The 19359-nt window shown below is 42.6% G+C and overlaps 2 protein-coding genes across 14 annotated transcripts in view; one reads left to right on the forward strand and one right to left on the reverse strand.

The window, feature by feature from the left end:
• Positions 1 to 2870, forward strand: part of ECHDC1 (ethylmalonyl-CoA decarboxylase 1) — a 39016-nt gene extending 36146 nt beyond the window's left edge. For all 12 annotated transcript variants that reach the window (XM_032998074.2, XM_032998083.2, XM_042796017.1 and 9 more), the window contains one exon: positions 2381 to 2870. In XM_032998074.2, coding sequence (XP_032853965.2) covers positions 2381 to 2786 — 406 coding nt within the window. In that variant the 3' untranslated portion in view covers positions 2787 to 2870. The remainder of the gene's footprint in view (positions 1 to 2380) is intronic.
• Positions 2871 to 7792: 4922 nt separating this feature from the next.
• RNF146 (ring finger protein 146) lies at positions 7793 to 19156 on the reverse strand. Of its 2 annotated transcripts, XM_032998097.2 has the most exons (3): positions 19025 to 19156; positions 13226 to 13382; positions 7793 to 9555 (listed from the first exon to the last, which is right to left on the reverse strand). In XM_032998097.2, the coding sequence occupies exon 3, from the start codon at positions 9552 to 9554 to the stop codon at positions 8496 to 8498; it is 1059 nt and encodes a 352-aa protein (XP_032853988.1). In that variant the 5' UTR covers position 9555; positions 13226 to 13382; positions 19025 to 19156; the 3' UTR covers positions 7793 to 8495. The 2 variants fall into 2 exon arrangements, with proteins under 2 accessions (XP_032853988.1, XP_032853989.1); XM_032998098.2 differs by lacking the exon at positions 13226 to 13382.
• Positions 19157 to 19359: the final 203 nt, after the last annotated feature.

Consider the following 19359-nt stretch of genomic DNA (forward strand, 5'->3'; position numbering starts at 1 on the left):
GGCTGATGCCAGGCTAGCTTGGCAGCAGCACACACCTCTTCAGATCTGAGCTCAGATCTCCATTGCTTCCTTGGGTGTGGGGACTGGAAATGAGCGGTGTACATAATAGAGTGTGATGGGTGGTTTCTGTAAGAAATAGTGTGACTTCAGGAGAGGATTCATAGGTGAAAAGTCTGAAAAACCATAGATACCTTTCTTAGGCCTGAAGGCAGTCCAAGACTACCTTTACACCTTCTACGGACCACCACTTATCTCAGTATTTTCTGTGGAGCTTGTTCAAAGGGGCATCGTAGGGAGAGGTGAAATCCATTTTGATCCTGGAAGTTGCAGCCTCACAGTCTCTATGGGTTTAGCTGTCAGTTGTTTATTTTCATCATGTTCGGTTCCATTTCCTCAGAGGGAGGTAAAGGCTATGCAGGGTAACAAAGCTTTTCCCACATAATAAACATTTTCTGCCTCTTTTTTTTTTTTTTTCCTTGTTGGTGCTGATGGATTGGCTGTGTTTCTAATGTGAAATTTGACTTCCCATGCAAACTTCAGAGTGCGTCGACCCAGGTTTCCAGGATGCTCACTGAAATGCCTGTCCTTAAGGCCTGAACCCAGGTGCCTGGGACAGCTTCCGATGCAGTGTACAAACACAACATTGTCTTCCTGGCCAGCCGTGGCTCTCCTGAGACTGCCTGCAGACTGCCTAGCATCAGATGCCTAGCTGCACGTGACCGCCTCTTTTTTTAATGCTTCCCATCGCTCAGCACAGCTAGAATTAAACCCTTAATAATGTTTTCATTATTGCTTTTCCCAGTGGGACACTGGGTGTCAGCAAATTGCAAAGTAAGCGGAGCCAATAAATAGGAGTTTTGGAATACTTGCAGAGTCTTCCTTTTGGACAGGAGAGACCTGAGCTCCCTGGGATTTGCTGGGTTTGGGAAGCACTTGCTAATGTTAGCTAAAAGCCTTTCCTCCCCAGCAATACTCTGCTCTCTTCCTTTTGTCACACAACCTTCCTCCACTATCTCTACAAAAAGGCTTTCATGCAATCTGGCATGTCAGCTGTTGCCTTTGTGCATTGTGTTGGGTCTGGGATAAAGCGTAAGCTCTTCAGCCCTGGTGCTTTATAGTGTGGCATGAATGCTGATGGCGCTCTGGTTGAGGAAAAAGCAATCAAGCAAACTTACAATTAACAATAACTAAGCAGATTCGGGAACTGTGAGTTCCTGGAAGTAGTTGCATTTTTAAAGGTTTTCTTTCCCTTTCAAAGCTGTTTACCTTGGTATTTTCATTATGGAAAACTTCATTGTTAGGAAACAGACTTGTGTGTAGATCTTAGTATTACGTGATTTATCTTCAGAAAGCCAATTAGTGCTTGAAGTAGAAGCTAATCTACTTCAAAAGTGTAATTTACATCCCTTGTCTTAGAAACAGCAGCAAGCAACCACACTGCAAACCTTCATTTTAAGAGCAACTACTGGTCTGTTTCTGTACATCTTTTCTGTATGTTTCTACTACCTAGAGGCTTTTTCCACTACCCTCACGTGTGTCAGTGTGAACACTACGTGGAGACAGTACAATCCATTGCAGCAGAGCTCCTCCGGGGAGATAGCTTAATCAGCCCTAGGGTGAGTCCTTAAATAAGGGAGATGACAGACTGTAGAAAAGAAACGAAGATGTGAAATCTTTGAAAAGAGGAATGTGACTCTACCTTCCAGAGGAGAGCAATTCTATTACACACTGTAAGCATAAATAGAAAGCAATTCTATTATATGTTGTGAGCCACAAGTCGAACGTTCATCCTGACTTCCCTTGCTGTAGTGAGCAGTTAGAAATCAAACTGATGCGTCACACTCTAAAATAGAGGGGGGGGGGGGGAAAAAAAAAAAAAACAAACCCCAAACCAAACAACTGTGCTTTAATCAAGCACCAGGGTGCTGACAGAACCTCCCCAGTGCAGATCAGTACTAAGACCATGATTGTTCATCTTGAGAAATAGGTTTTGTGCATTTGTTTGTTTTTTACCCAAGCCCCTGTTGTTTTAGGCATGAATTAGTAAGGCAGTGTTGGCACTGTGAGTGTAACATGCCCACCATCTGCAATTCTGTTTTCACTTTTTAGAACTGACTGCAGGTATCAACGTGGGCACTAAGCGTCTTTACTTGTGGCAGCCTATGTATCTCATTTTGAGAAGGGCCAAAAGCTGCAGCTAAGACACCAGATGATACAAAAATTAAGATACTCCAGCTCTGGTTGTAATCAGCATGCTGTCGAGTTGTATCGGCCTCTGGGAGCAGAGGGGAGGAGAAAATAGAAAATGGGAGTGCCTTCAGACTGAAAACAGAAGTCGATGCGTGGATTGACCTCTGCGTGTTTTGTTCTTCGTTGACAGGTTGATGACGCCTGGGAGTGAAATTCGATTTGTCCACAAGCACATGGGTCTGGTGCCAGGCTGGGGAGGAGCCGCCCGGCTGGTGCGGATCGTGGGCAGCGGGGCTGCCCTCCGGCTGCTGAGCGGGGCTGCCGGGGTGGACCCCGAGAGGGCCATGTGCTTTGGGCTCTCGGAGGAGACGCTGTCCTCTTCAGATGAAACCGGAGCGTTAGAAGAAGCCCGAGCCTGGCTGAGTCAGTACACAGAGGGTCCAGCCAGTGTGATTCAGGCTGTGAAAAAGGTGGTGACAGCGGGAAGAGAGCTGCCACTGGAAGCTGCCCTAAGGACAGAGAAGGACGTTTTCGGGACTGTATGGGGTGGGCCTGCCAATTTGCAAGCATTGCTTAGAAGACCAAAACATAAATGACAGTCAATGCGTAAGAAATGGTCTTGACCTTTTTGCAAACTAAAGCTTTCACTAAAGTAGTCATTAAACTGAATCATTTAAGAACTTGTTCATTTAAACTGGCATTATCATTCCTGTCGTTCATGTCAGGCAGATATATTTGGTGTGCACCCACAGAGAAATCCCCGGCAGATTCTTTACTGTCCTAATCACACACTGAATGGAGATCAGTAAAATTAGTATGTAAAGGTAAGTACTGTGCTGAGAACAGAACTATAATTCCTTTTGGAATGAGGCTGAAAATTATTTTCTTTGGAGTTAATTTTGTTTTCCTAACTGGTACAAAAATGAATTGCTTAAAAGATACAAGTTTTATTTATTTGCAGAACAGGTGCATCTGAAGCTGCAAAACATGACTTCCCCAACATGAGACTAGTGTCTTTAAGGAGCTTTGAAGGGATGATGACTGGTGAGATGAGTTGGGGTGTTTTGTTTTTGTTTTTTTCCTCATCTTCAGTCAGTTCCTTGCATAATTGCTGAGAAAGTATCCAAGGATACTTCAGTTAATGGTGATTTTTACAGGAAAAGCTCTAACTCAGAGGAGCTTATAGACCTCGTTCACTGACACTCATTCAGGTGTTTAAATGCATTTAGGTGTCTTCTCACTGCTCCAGGAACCAACTACCTACATATGCATCTGTACGTTCCCATAGCCTGGACCTGTGCTGCTGAGCACATGTGAAGCTGCTGACCTGATTCTTTACATAGAATCTAGTTGAAATCTTGGAAGGCCCTGTTGTATCATGCCCTCAATGGGCTGTCCTTGATGGACTGGGTGGTCTGAGTACTTCAGCACTCTGGAAGGACTTGCACGTGGATCTGTCTACATCTTTCTTCAGACTATTTTTACTGGTAGGGCATATTTGAGCTGACCACAAGATTTGGAACTTGGTTTCCACTTGATGCTGGTGACTGTGCAAGTAATTAGGTAACTCAGTGGGGAGAGTTTTCCCTTCAGAAATTAGAAACTGACACCGAGTCCCTGCTTTGGCAGATGATTCTTAAAATGGAACATCTGTGAGAGCAGAACCATGCAGACATCTCCGTGACTGAGGATTTCCTGTACTGTTGGTTAGAATGCACTTGTATGTAAATCCAGTAGGGGCTGAGATCTGAGCTCAGGGGAGCATGTTAAGGAGGAAATTTTGGGCTATGTGGCACTGACATGCATTCTCGCTCAGACGAGGGATAACTCACTCTACATGGAAGAAGCTGCCTGAGGAAAAGGAGGCGATTCCTTAGGTGGAAATCCATTGTGATTTCTACAGCCTGGCAGGATCCCGGAGTTTGAGACAGCGAGGTAACTGTACATATGTTTGAAGATCGTGGGACAGATCAGTGATGGAAATTAGCCCTGAATTGCCTATTAAGATTCTGCAGCTTTTGAACAGATGCTGTGCTCTGCTGGGAATGTTTTACTATATGACTTTCACAGCTGGGAGTGTGTACAGCCTGAAGCAACCAAAGGAAAGGCTGAAGAAAGGGATGTGTTTTGAGCTGGCATCTCGGGGAGGATAAGGAACTTACTCTGCCCTGTTATCCTGCCTGTTTGCCTTCATACCTGAAGCTGCTGCTGGAGGATTTCAAATCTCTCTTCCGTAAAAATAAAGTTCGGTTTTTACTTCCACATTAGAGACAGGAATGGGAACATGGGCAGGGAGTAGTGTTCTGGTTTGTGCTGCTTTTGTCCCTGGCCCTTTTTATCCAGTAGCTCCGTTGTTAGTCCTCTGTGCAGCTGGGGTCTTGCCTGTGCTCTAAAGGACTTCAAACCCATGACTTCTGAAGTATGGATGTTTTATATAGCCAGGCACTACTCGATTGTTTAGTAATGAAACAGTTCTGCTTTTCATGAAGATCCTGAAGACTTGTGAGGGATTCCAGACTGCCACCATCACTGAACCTTCAGAGCATGCTCCAGTCCATACTCATCCAACTCTTTGAAGCAATAGCACATCACAGTCTTGCCAGTCAAAAAAATTGTGCTTTAAAGGGCAACTGGTTGTGTCTTTGCTAGTAACAAGAATAAATTTGCCATTACTAATACTGTGATTATGTTTTTAAAACGGATGTGAAAATTGCTTAGAACCTGAGCAAGACCCTTCAATCTTCTTTATTTTATTATATTTTATTTTATTTTTATTTTCTTTTATTTTTCAGGTGCCAGGCTGTAAGCCTTATTAGTGTATTCTGTGCACTGGGTGATGTAAATTTGAAAGGAAGGAAATTGTAGCAGAAAAGCAGAATCTGTTTTACTTGCACATTTTGAACTAGACCTATGCTGCCAGTAAGTGAAACTCAGTATGTACACCTATTGGGGACCTCTTTACATTTTGATTTGTAGACAATAAGCTTGCTTCTTATTTCAGCAAATGCATTTCCCCAGCCATCCTCTCTGATTTGTGTCAATGGCCAATGTTTACTCCTAAGAACAGGACAAATAATTTACTGGTACTGAGTATGACACTTTCAGAAAAGTTTCAGAAAAGGTTACAGAAACTCATTTTGTTGGAATCACAAATGTAGCAAACAGCTATGGGAGATTCTGAAGGTAATTACAGGTGTTTGTTTTGATCAGAGATACTGTGAGCAGCCTAATACTGTATTCTCTGGCTTCTTTTCTGTTTTAAAAGCAAGTACAGCCCTTTGTATGAAAACCAGCCTAACTACATTACCATGAGTGCTAGCACAAGAGCTCCAGACTGAGTGAGTTTAAATGGAATCCCATTTCACTAATTTCAAACCTAAATGCTTTATTTCATAAAACACTTGCGTATCATCTTAAAGTGACAAATACCTGTAACCAGCAGCTGGTAAGCACTTACATTTTCTTCATGAAGGCTACGAGTTTCATCTCTGTTTTTCTTCCTCTTCAGAAATGGCCTAAAACCAAACGAGCACTGAATGTACAAAATCAATTAGAAACCTCAAAATTGATACTCCCAGTCTCCTAATTAAATGGCGTGCTAGCTTTATTTCCTAGGGGCTAGTTTGCCAGCTCCCTCCTCAGCAAACTAGGTCTCCTATTACACTGTGAAATGCCGGTCTTGTTCCCTTGCCTCTCTGCACTGGGACAGCCCAAGTGCATAAGGGGGGGTGTGGATTCTGCACGAAGCATTTAAAGGGTGGATACTGGAGATCACTTTTAGCAATGTAGATACTTTATCATATTTCTCCTGACAGAGGTATACTTACCAAATGGGCAATATAGGTAAGCCAGGTGTTCTTGCTGATTGCTTGCTTCACTATGTGATTTTTTTTTTTACCGTGACATATGTGGTTCTCTGTTCTCCTGGAAATGAAGAGACGTAATAGATTTTATAGTATTTTAATTTCATTTTCCCTTTACGTTTTGCTCCACTATGCATTTCTCCAGCTATGCTGTACAAGTTGGAAATCACTTAATGCATGGAGTCACAGAAAACCACATAATGCAGTGCGGCTGTGGCTTAGCAAAAATTGACAGAGAACGTATCTCCTACTGAAGGTAATGGTTTAAATAGAAGATGGGAATTACCAGTTACTACTTTTTCCTAGCTTGATCTGGTGAGTGCATTTGCCACTCCAATGATTGGCTATTATGCTCTTACCAGTCCTACTTTAACTAATTTTAGTACTTCAGAGCTGGAGCCAGCCACCAGGGGCCAAAAGCAGCATCCTGGGTGTTTGGCTGAACAGGTCTGCCTCTCTACTTTGGTCAAGAACCCCCAAAGATAACCACTGATAAAATTATTTGTTGACTGTTTAGGCTGAAAATCCTGAAATTATAGTGAGTCAAGTTCTTGTATTTTGCTACTAGCTTTCTTAAGAGTAGGTAACCTCACATGAAGTAAAATGTGTGCACATAGCAGACATGTTCTTCCTGAAGGTTTTTGCAGCACAAAGTCAGACTCTGATTAGAGCCACTGTGTGCTAACTCAAAACAGAGAAATAAGACAGCTGGCAACTAACAAGTAGAAGAAAAAAAACATTCCCTCCTCTTTCCTCTGAATTCCACATTACTGGCTTATTTCCTTACAGAAGTGGAAGATGATAGTAAAAATCTGTGATCAGGAACGTTCATTCCTAGCTGAGGAAGGAAATCATCCTTATTCCATCCTAGTTTCCTCTGCACTTCCCTTTATTCATTGACCCACCAATTTCACCTCTGGGCAGAAGAAACAAACTGGAGGGTTGGCACAGCTTCGCTCAAGATTAGACACATCAGTCATCATTGCAGTAATAACATTTTAGAAGTTTAAATCTACCATTTTTGAAAATCAGCCCTTTTAATTCCCTTCAAGTGGTTGTTTTCCTATGGCAACTTTTGTCTGAAGACGTGCAGTACCTATGTATCAGCTATGTATCCCTTCTATTCAGGGATACGTGTAGTAAGAATTGGAGTTTAATTAGCTTTATTTTAAAGATTCAATCCAGAATCAACTAATGCCATTTCTCAATTTGAAAAAACATAAAACTGCCATAGACAGAAAAGACAAGCTGTGCTTTCCAAGCTCTGACTTCTAAACTTCTCTAATACAGAAGTCAGTTTGTAGAAATAAATCTAGATGGATAGCACAAACACAAAACTACCTTTTCTGTGCTGGCACTAGTTTTGCTACAAAGAACAGACAGACAGCAATACAGTCCTTAACATCCATATTCCTTAAGTCAAGTTTCAAAATTTCTTCTGTTAAAACAAGGCTGTATGTGACACTTCTGCCCACCATAGCAATGAAGCCAGTTGATCAGCTCTTCAGAGAAGGAACGTTAAGCCTGTGTGAGCATTAAGCCTGCAACTCATGATTTTTCAGTAGAAAGACCTACTCAGAATTGTGTTTGAGACACAGCCAAGTCAGGGATGCAAGAACTTCAAGATACCAGTCAGAGCCAGTCCTCCCTTTTGGCAAACACAGGAAGCTGTTTTAATATAGTTTTCTTTAAAGTTCCTCCAGTAAAGTTCAAATAAACTAGAGACGTAGATGAGATTGTTACTGATAAAATGTAGTTTTATTAAATTATAAATTCCGTAACAAAAACGAGACAGATCAAGAAAGACCTCAAAAACAAAACTACAAGGACTAGATGGCAAAGCCAGTGAAAATGCCATGAAGAGTGTATAGGTAAGAATTTGCAACAAAAGTTAACAGCATTTTTACATTTCCATTGAAGGAAGGTAAATGATTGCTCTTGTCTAGTAAAAACACATTTTAACTCCAAACTCACATCTATTTTCTCACATTAAATTAAGCATCCTGCTCACACCCAACATCTTGCCTGCTCCCACGTTGCTTTAGTGTTCTTTTCATACATCAATCCATGCAGAAAGTAGTAAGACGCTTAATGCAACAGTCAGATAATGAAGACAATTCAAGTTGTACAGTAGATATACATTGGCCAAAAAGGGATCGAGTATCTCCAAGGGGAAAATGCTACAAAATAAACACAAGACATTTTCAAGGAAACTGGGCATTGCTAAGCAGCTTTCAAACCATTAACAGGATAACCCAGTTCCCTACAGTTAGAGTCTTCCAGCTGAAACGTGTTAAGAGACTTAAGTTAAACAGGCCAAATCTGTTTCTCCCCTTCACCCCACCCTCCCACCACACACACTGCTAGCTTTGAGTGCAATGCCAACGTGGACAGAAAATTTACAGGTACAGGACTGAGTTTTTAAATCGCATGGCTCTAGGTTTAAACTTCAGTGACCGTGCACTGTCCGTCTGGCCTTCTAGATCTTGCGCTTGTGTTCCCCACCCCGCCCCCTGCCCCTGGTCTATCTGCTCCTGACTGGCTTGCATTTGCATTCAAGTGTCTCTGCTGGACAGAGGACGGGCGTTGCTGAAGGTGGGCAGACGCATCCTCGCTGTCGCTGCTGGCATCCGATTCGGTCTCCTCAACCGAGGTGTCGGGGGCTGGCACCCTACCAGAAGGGGACGACTCGTGGTCTTCTTCTCCCTCTCCCCTGTGACTCCGTTCAGCCATACTGTCTCCATTTATTTGTAAGTGGGCAAAAGAGTTCTCTAGAGAGTTGCCTGCATCTGGCGATGGCGTTGAAGGGCTCATCAGCTGGCCATCTAGTGCTGGCAGGGGCCTGGCAGGGATGGATGCTAGAGGCTGCAGAGCTGCCGCCCCCGGAGTCGGGGTGCTGTCTGCCCCGTCAGCCGAGCTCTCTCTCGCCAGGTTGACAGTGTTAGTGTCACAGTCCAACCTCAGCCCTGCCACTCCCTTCTTTGGTATATCTATTATGTCCCGTTTTATTTTCCTGCGGCGTCCGTGCTCGTTCCTCCTATACTGAACCATATTTTCCAGATCTGCTACGTATAAAAACCCAGCGATTAGCATTTCAGTGCTCTTTTTACCCTTGGAAAAGGCGTCTTCCAGCTCTCTGCTGGTACGTTCATCATACTGCCACCAACCATTTCTACCTTCATAGTACCAAGCGTATTCTCCGTTGCCTCTGCTTGCCGCCTTGAGTTCTTCTGGTGACAATAAGGTTGGCTTGTCAAGAAAATCCTCTGGAATCTCCTGCCGGCAGAGTGCACATCGCTTCCCAAGCCAAGAAGCTCCCTTCACACACAGATAGCAGAAAACGTGTTTACAAGGCAGGCTTACTGGATGGACACACGTTTGCAGACAGATAGCACATTCGGGGACTGTCAGGGAAGGTGCTGCGTTAGCACACGACTCATTTGTCTTCCTATTTGTGGGAAGCATGTTGATCGAATGATCTATTTCTCCGCAGCCAGCCATCCTGCAGAGGATCAAAAATAGATTTAAATCAGTTTATTGTGTCAACCTAAACTGGCACTTTACATCACCTTTAACCTCAACATCCACAAAATGAGATGCTTACCTTAACTTAAGGTAAGGTATCATTTACGAAGCTCAGCTCAAAAACTGACTGGTTAATGTTCTGTTTCCTGAGCTGACAAACTAAATGGAGCACTAGGATAATTTCTTTTGCTAATCACCAATCTTTATCTGTTTCATTTTCAGCACATAATCATGCCAAGTTAGAAAACAAATTTTGGAATTTCCTCTGCTCTTTCTCTGAGGTAGTGGTGTTGATTAATGAACCTCCAGTCAGGCAGTTACCTTGGAGCCTCCTCAGGATATTTAAAGAAGCTATGTTTCTTTCCTCAAGAGGTGATCTAGCTGCAAACACTGAACTTAATTGAATGGATGATCACCATTACTGTGAAGAGAGATTTTTTTTTTAAGGGATTTCCTGAACAGTACCTCAGACTAAGTTTCCACAGTAGAAAATATGCCTGGCAGCAGCACCCAGCCGATGTATTCCCCTCCTCTATTTCTTAGTCCCTGTGCACCACAGCACATCATCCCTCAAACTGGGCTCAGAGCAACCACAAGGCTGCAGAAAAAAAAACAGATTTGAAAACTGAGGTGGCTTTTTCAAAAGATACCCTGGGTTCATTTTTCCTAAACATCAGGTGAACTCCCTGATATAGCTAAGTGCGTCTCAAAAGGAATCGTTGCAGCCCAGCAGAATGAGCAGTATATCACAGAAGACACATAACCGTGATTCGATTGTTTTGTGAAGTCACTGCCTCTACCTTCTCTGGCCACATTTCATTTCTGTCATTAAAGATGATTTTGTAACCAACTGTGAGAGAGCAGGGAATGCAAACCTGTCACTTTCGCACTGTGTAGGATTTCAGGAGTTGAAAAATTCTAGCCTAAATATGCAAATGCCTCCTCAACTACATTTTTACCATGGCAATCTCTCACAGTCTGTTTCATGGTAATTTTCCTTTTACGTTCTTATTTATTAGCAATCAAAATGCAACACCGGATATCTAATGAGGGAGTAGAACGGGCTTTGGGGGATGGGGCCTAAAAAGGTACCTTTTTTCATTTAAATCCCCAAGAAACTTTGAGGTTGATATTCAGCAAAACAGCCTTTCAGTGAAACTAGTCTTTGTTGTACAAGCATCTAGGAATAGTTCATGGAAAACTATCACAGGCACGTGTGCCAAAAGGGACCTTTAGAAGTCATGCTGTCCAGCCTCCTGCTCCACATGGCACTACCACCAGTACTAGACCAGATCAGCCATGGCTTTGTCAAGCTGAGTTTTTGTGAAGCCTGCAAGGATGGAGATACCACAACCTCCCTGGATGGCCTGTTCTAGTGTTAACACATTCTGCTAGAAATGAGTACGCCTCAAGTGAAAATGTCTAGTCGGACTTTAAAAGCCTCCACTGCTTTAAACATCTTATGAATTCTTGCTGGGATTTGAAAACAAAAAAAAATTCATGCTTCAGTATCTGTATTTATCTATACAATAATGTATTAAGTGCTATTTACTTAAAAATGTATTTCTGTATGCTGTCTATTCACTTCTATCACTATAATTTCCTCTCAAAAGACCAGTGCCTCTTTAATCCATTTTTTATCAAAACATTCTTTTAAAACCTCTACAGCTCAAATAATTTTTTCCTGAGGTAGCACATAATTGTATCCACCTATGTCTCAGTTTCATATCTGAATTTCTCTGAGATTAAAGACAAATCTGCATACTAGTTCTTAAATCTGCAAGCCAGACCCAGACACAGCATTACCTACCACCTGGTAACTGTCTTCTTACTGTACAGTACACATCTATCTGCAAGATCCATGCTAACGATGCTGTGAACAAGTTGCTTTCGGGAAGCCTCACACTTTTGAGGTTATATTTTGCAACAGAATTTTACACCAAAACTAGGGTTTTATGAGAAACTTATTGGAAGAAGGGGGTGGGGGGAAGAAAAGATACTGAGATTTCGGAATACCCACAAAGACAACCCAATCAGTATCTCACAAGAGCTAAAAAAGAAATCCATGTATTGATTAATCGCTGATAACCACAGCTGAGGTAAAGGATCTGTATTTTCAAGTCCTCCCATGAGATACTACTGTGCAAAAGGGCACAGCAGCAGAGACGTTTTACTTGCACACTACAGTTTTACAAAAATCTGCTTTTCCCTAAATGGACTTTAAAAGGTTATCTTTTTCAGCATCAGAGAAAAAACAGCCTGTATAAAAGTTACTTATCTACAGGTTGCATATCATAATTAAAATTTTGGAGGGGATTAAAATGCAATGCATTCTGACAAATCAAATTCTGATGCCATGAGCTAACTTATTAGTAAACTAAAACCTGAGTGAAAGTTCTCACCTGTTCACTGAAAGCACAAAAATGCTAACATTTCAACTGTGCTCAATAGGTCACCCATTAATTTGAAGGTTCTTTAATTCCTTAATAGATCAAGACAATAATGCAGAGTATGAAAAGAAAGGAGTAAATGCCTTATCCGGAAATTCCTGTGTGATTTTTAATAGCTCAGAGAAAAATGTTATGTGTAAAATGAATACAGCTGGAAGAGTAAACCCTTATCTCTAAGCAAGCACTACCCAGCAACATGAAACTCTTAAAAGATAAGCACAACTGCAGTTGCATGTGCTCAGAATGCAGGACAATTATGCACTTGAAGATTCCTATCAACTAAACTGATGCTGTCTCACTATTTGTTTTTAAAGGAAGATTCTAATTAATCCTTTTTTGTTTACCTTTTAAAGTATCAAATCTAGGTCTAGGAGTTTGTTTATAAGCTGGTATGAGGATGTACGTGTAGATTTTTATTGAAGAGGTAATCCTTCAGAAAGGAGGAAAAACATCTAGGATTTTCCTACATTATGGCTGTGGAAGCACTTTCATTGCAACTTCATGGTATTAAGAACTAAACAAAACTGACCACAGAATGTTTTTCCTGAAATTAAGAGTAATATTTTATAACAAGATTTAATCAAAACAGACTTCATATTAGAACTGTTATCAAACAGTAAAGCTCTGTTTTCTGGAGGTTTGGGTTCCCTTAAGTCACTTCTGGCATTATTAAATTATTACATTACTAAATTATTATTACATTATTGAATAGTGAGGCTAAAACTTAATCAAACTCAAGGACAAGTTCTAATAATAATTTTATTTGAAGTAATTGGGTCCTTGATTCAGGTATAAATAAGGGAACAGTAAGCATCTGAACACCGTGTTTTAACATCAGTACAGCCTAAAGCCAACTGAGAAGGACCTAGTCCACAATCTTGCCAGATCCCACCTCTCTATTATCCTTCTAAGGGGTTTTAAAAAATTTTTAATATTAAAACATGTATTTAATTTGTAAGCTTAGGGTGCACAGCCTAGAGCACCTTCATCAACACACAAAGTACGGATGAGATGATACATAAATCTATATGAAAAGATCCCAGGCCGCCTAGGACTCTATTGGAAGAAAAAGTAAATTCCCACAAAACCACCTCAAAACAAAGTAGTTTTTCAAACTCCAGGTCAAATTCTAACTGCAACTAAGCAGTCTGTTATGGCACTGACATGTATAAGCCCATTAAAAAACCAACAGCTTACTTTTTCTGAGTAATTTCTACTGAAGCATGCCAGAAGACTAAAATGTCCTCTCTTCAGATGTCTCCAGCTAGGATGGCAGGTCCTCTTTCCCAAGGCTGGCTCATTCCTTATTTGTCCTGCCCAATGGTACACTACAGTGTTTCAGCTTCTCTGCAAACTAATGGAAAGCAAATAATATCACCATTACGATGTTGTACAGAGGTATGAGCAAGCAAAATACAATGCTATGGTCCTGTTACAGAGAAAAAATTACTACGCTTTCATTTACCTGAGGCAGGCTATTTTCAATAAAAATATCATCACTACTTCTGCTTTATTTTTTGCAATAATCAATTCCGGCTCACAGTTTTGATGTCAGTTTTTTTTATGTCTGACCTAAGCAAACTATCTTTTTCTAAATTATTATGAAAGGCAATTATCTTTAACTGTAAGTTAATGGCTCATTTCCATAAAGTAACCATATACACAAAAGGAGAAACAAGACCAAAGTTAGGAGCATGTTATGTTTATGCAAATTTAACCTCTAATAAATGATTCCTTATATTCAGAGTTTAAAAAGCCACAATGCCTTCCTAAACCTGTTTATAAAACTATCCATATCATATTGTTCCAAAGGACTATCTAGGCTCGTGTCTTATCTCTTAACAGTATCAGATGCTTGAGGAGAAAGCAGTGCATGAAAACAGACTTCCCCTAGATCCTCTCCATATTTCAAGCAGCCTGTAGCTCAGAGCCTTGCAACCTTGTCCCCTTTTTCAGAAATCACATGGATTCATTTTGTGAATGAACCTCAGAACAATTCAGCACTTCTTTTCTTTATAAATTCATGTATGTATTTTCTCACAGTAGCCTATAAACAAACTATGGCCTAGATTTGATACTTAACAAGGTAAACAAAAAAAAAAGAATAATTAGGATCTTCTTTATTTCTGTGTGCTGAAGGGCTCCAAGGTTCATTCATGAAATGGATGCATGCAATCTCTGAAAAAGAGGACAAGGATGCAACTTGGCCTTCACACATCTGAGGTAATATACCCCTCTCCAGGCTAGCAGGTAATGTCAGTCACAATACAATTTGAATATGTCACTGGCCAGAATGTGAGCTAAGTCATTTCACAAATACACAGTAATCACTATAAACCAGTAAGTGTCTAACAAATACCTAAATACAGTAGGAAAGTAGAAATCTGCAAACTCTGAGAGGGCAGGGGGACAATCAAAGTTTCACTGTCACATTCACGCACCCTAAGCAGGAAGGTCTTGGCCTAAGAGAGCCACCCTTAGTTACAGAAAGTATTTGGGAATCCTTTGTAAAAAGACCGATGAGCCATAGAGTTACATCTTCCTTCTGGGATGTAGCTTTCAAGATAATTCTTAAGCACCTTAAACTACAATTTCCAGCTGCTGCAAAACATTACATATAGGAATGATATAAAGCAGACCCGAGAATGTCACGTCTTATCTTTCAATTTACTCAAGGAAAGAATCATTTCAGTATAAAATACAGTGCAGATTAGACACGTATAGAGTCAAGCAAAGTCAAGGAGTGACAAGTCCCTGAAAGAACATGGAGCACTGAGTATTACAGTAGTCTGTGCTATAGTCCTTCATCAAATGATCGAACATTTATCATTAATAACAGCAGAGTGAAATGTTCAGATGACTTTAGTACGAGACACATTATTCAACTACGTTATTTTCTTTATCACTGAGCTCCATGTAACATTCCATGCAGCTATGTTTAGCAAGAGCTCCTAAAGAAAAATGCTAAAATTAACAAGCCTAACCATACCTTTTCTCCCCTCATCTTTCTAGCAGCCTCCCCTTCCTTCACACATCAATCTGAAAGCAAGAGCTGCAATAGCATTAAAATTTTGGCTCTACTAATCCACTCAGACAAGATACTGTGTTTGCTATGATCAAAGAGACAGTTGCAACAAGCTTGATGCTGTGGGTGTGGTGTTCAGTCCATTTTTGGAACTGGCTCTCTGTTACTTCTGTAGGTATCACCTGAAGCCTTTTATCTATGACCTCTTGCAATCCACTACCCCTCACAATCCACTATTAGAAGTAGCACATCATAAAGCCAAATGTTACATGGAGATGGGAGAAAAAGGTTGGGTCAGTTCTGCCAGACTTCTTAAGAAATAAAAATGCATGCACATATTCCAAGTATGTAATTATACCTAGAAGAATACACTTAGGGCATAATTATAGGATTACAGTAAAGCAACTTTCTAATTGCTGCATAGCTCTTAAAAAGAACTAGTTCACAAACTGACTTCAGGTAACCTCTACATTTCATGACATTGTTATTTATTTAATAAGCCAGTCTTGAAAATTTTACTAAACGGGATAAAAGACACTTGTGGTTACACATACACACCCTTTCCTGGACAATGACTCCTTTAAAGTCAAGTGGGTAAGCTGTGTTCTATACTTAGCAATTAACTTTCTATACTAGAAAAGCATGTAGTATGAGGAGTTACACTATCTGTGTCAACCTGCAAGTATCCTTTCTTTCTACACACTCACTAAATCCATACATCTTATGACTGATTCTGAAACTTTTGTTCAAGATGCAACAGGTAAGGGACAATCTCACTGATCAGGAGCAAGAATTTAAACTGGGCAACATCCCCTCTTAAATGGCAGCTCAGCCAGCATTTAACTGCTCTCTTTGTCCCCTTGAAAGTCACTCAGGGTGTTTGCTCACATCTGCTTCTTCCACGCAACTTTAAGATGTTGATGTGGTGGACTTTCTATCAGATCGATCTCCCAAAAATGATTTCAGGTTCTCCTTAAGAAAAAATTCAAGCCTTTACTAGACCAAGATGGAATGAAATAATTTCTTGTTAGTTCAGTCAACCGTGCCCATTGTATTCCCAGTAAACTATCAGACCCAACACCAATTTTTTCTACTACTCATTTCTTTGGAAAAAGGCACCAAAAATGAAAAAAAAAAATCCCAGAAACATACATATTTAAGAAGCCAGCTCCTAAATGTCGGCGAAGTGTTACCTACAATCTTAAGAAATCTCTTCTGCAAGTAAAACCTTAGCTTTTCAAAAGCAAACAAGCATAAACCATTGGCAAATTCAACTAACACCAGCTTCTAACCAAACCAGCCAGACTATTATTCGAGTTCTACTTCAAATGACAGATGATCCCAAATTCTGCAGCTCTGTACAGATTACTCTAAAGTACCTATCACAAATTCATCATTCTCCTCCGCTCCTCACAGGTTGAAAACTCAACAGCTGCTACGTTACTTGAAGAGTAAATGCTCTAATGCTCTTCTGTTGTTAAATACGTGGACGTTTCCATCAAGCTTCCTAACTCATAACTTAATTATTGGGGGGTGTCTGTGTGTGTTGGGGGGTGTGTGGTGTGTGTGGCACAGCAGGGGAGGAGGGGAAAAGGAACCTCAGATTTCCACCCTTCCCTACAAGTCACCACAACCCAAACCCTGTGGGAAGAAAGAAGGAAGGTGACTGGTTTTTCAAGCAGGAAAAAAATCACTCTCCTGTCTGAAGGTCTGCTACTGTCAATATAGTATCAGCTCAAGGTACTGAGTCCATCAGGTATTTTCTAAACCATCACTGGGCACTGGATAGCACAACAGATAAATAACCTTGCTGTTTCCTGTCCTTACCTATTTTTCTGTATCTGTTTCTTAAACTCAGAATATGTTCAGGAACTGCTGATTGTGATGAGGCTTCAAGTTGCCTGTCATTCCTTATCCTTTGCTATTATACATTAATAAAAACCCAGCCCTTATATGTACCTTTGTAACCGAACCACAGAAGAATAGTCAAGCGCAGAACAGTCAACCATTTTGGTATTGAACTACTACATATTTATTCAAAATGAGGTTCTTCTCCTATGCTACAACTGAGCACTGAATTTGAATTTTGAGCATATATCCTGCTTCAATTTATTTAACAGAACAAAATGTTAGTTTCTCACTCAAAGCAGAAACGAGTTCATCTGAAGTTATCAAGGCTTCCGAAACAGAAGGTAAGTGCAGGAAAATCTCTACTATATATATAGACTTGATTAACATAAACAGAAAAGAAATAAAAAGATCATTTTCAACAAAAAGACTTTTCCCCCACCGATTCCAGGAGTCCACTGTTCAATAGCCTTTAAAAATACTGCAGTTCCAGCTCTCTAAATAAACAACAATTCAATTATTTCTAAGTTGATGCAGTATATTTTGAAAGAAACAAGAACAGAACTTTTTCACTCAGCACAGATGCTGCATTATAGCATTTTAAACAATTGGTACTTTGATTCACTTGGAAAAAAAACACAGTATTAACCACACAGGACTATAAAGCAAGCTCTCGTAAACATTCAATATTTACTCAAAATGACCAAATCAATATTCAGGCTTCACTGTCTCTTCAATACCATTACAAACGGTAATTTTTTGGTAGTGCGTTTTTAGAGATGCTTTAGGAACTGTTTTTAAGTAGCCTGCTGTCCAGAGGCAGCAGATAACAAAGTAGCAGGACTGTATTTTTAGCATTACAAATCTGACAACAGCAAAACGTTTTAAAGCTTTGCTCCCTACCCCTCCCTGTAATTATTCAATGTATACTTGCATACTACACCACCACTAACAACACCTACAGTATTTCTAGTCCGTATCACAGAAAAGTTATACTAAGATTTAAAACCCCATGCTTTTATTTGGCTTTAAATATGTCATCATTCTGATTACCTTGCTTGTACAAAATACCTGTATTCACAAAATATTTTGTAATCATTTTTCAGCGGTGGCAATACGTACTGCACCAGAAGCTGGACCTATTTTCACGTCCCATTTTAACATTCTGAAGGGATGCAATCCAAACAGTCGAGCCGAGAACCCTCAAGCACAAAGAAACAAAAGCCCTGCCATTAAAAACACCAGTTACTTCTTTTCACACGCTTTGTGCTGTGCTCCGACGACTGTCTGCACGACTTCCATTCCAGGCTCCCGAGGTAGCCCATTACAGTAACCGAAGCAAGGCAGTTACAGCAGTGACATTTTGAAAGGCGAGTGACAACGCGCCGCACAGAATTATCCGAAGCGCTGCACATCGGTCAAAGAATTAAAGCGCTGCGCTCATTCGGTCAAGGGATTCTGCCACGCGTGACGACGCTACGGCTCACCCTCCCGGCCTATTTTACTAACCAACAGAACGCAACCCGCCAACCGGGGCCCCGGCGCGACGCCCAGGTTGCGGAGGGGACGCCGCCCCCCGCCGAGGCCGGCAGCAGGAGTGCCCGGCCCGGCGGAGAGGACCCGGCGGCGGCCCGTAGGAAGGAGCGGCAGGCTCCCGGTGCCCCTGGGACCGGCGGAGGGTGTCGGGGTGTCAGTCCCCCCCCCCCCCCCCCCGCCCAAACACACCCCCCTACACCGGCGGGGCGGCGGGCAGCGCCCTGCGCCGCCGCGGCCCTGGCGCCCGTCACGTGACCCCGCGGGCGGGGCGGGGTGATTCCCCCACCCCCCCGCCGCCGCTGCCAAAACAATACCGGCCACGGCCCCCCCCCCCCAACCCCGCACCGGGGCGGCAGCCCCCTCAGCGCGGCCGGGGCGCGTCGCACCGCGTCCCTCTTTGCCGGCCTTTTGTTCAGGGGGCCCACCCGCGCGGAGGAGAGGCCTCGGCGCCCACCCCAGCCCGCCCACCCGCTCCTCGCCGGCGGAGCGGAACGGGGAGGGGGGACAGCGCCGGCCCCGGGAGCGGGGCGCTGTCGGAGCGGCCGTTGGCGGCGGCCGCCCCAACCCCCGCCCGGTCAGTCACTCACCCGCCGGGCCGGCCGGCTCGCGCCGCTCAGCGCGCGGCTGCCGCCGTCACCTGCCGCCTCCTCCGGCCGGGACAGCGGGACGTGCCGACGTCACGGGGATGGGGGGGGGGGGGAGGAGGAGAGGAACGCTCCACTGTTGACGCTGCGGAGGGGGGAGGGAGTGCGGTGAGCTCACGGCGGCGGCAGCGGGGGGGGGAGGTGGCAACGTCCGCGCGCGTGCGTGTGACGCCACAGCGTGACGCTACCCCGCCCCGCCCCCCGCGGCGGCGCCATGGCTGAGGGGGCGGGGGCGGTGCCCGTGGCCGGGGCGGCCGTCGCGACGTCGGTGACGCGGG

The sequence above is a fragment of the Tyto alba genome, unplaced genomic scaffold (assembly GCF_018691265.1).
Source record: "Tyto alba isolate M040663 unplaced genomic scaffold, T.alba_DEE_v4.0 Super-Scaffold_22, whole genome shotgun sequence".
Classification (NCBI taxonomy): Eukaryota; Metazoa; Chordata; class Aves; order Strigiformes; family Tytonidae; genus Tyto; species Tyto alba.

Coding starts and splice junctions, on each gene's coding strand:
- RNF146 (XM_032998098.2), bottom strand. CDS start 9,554: ATGGCTGGCTGCGGAGAAATAGATCATTCGATCAACATGCTTCCCACA.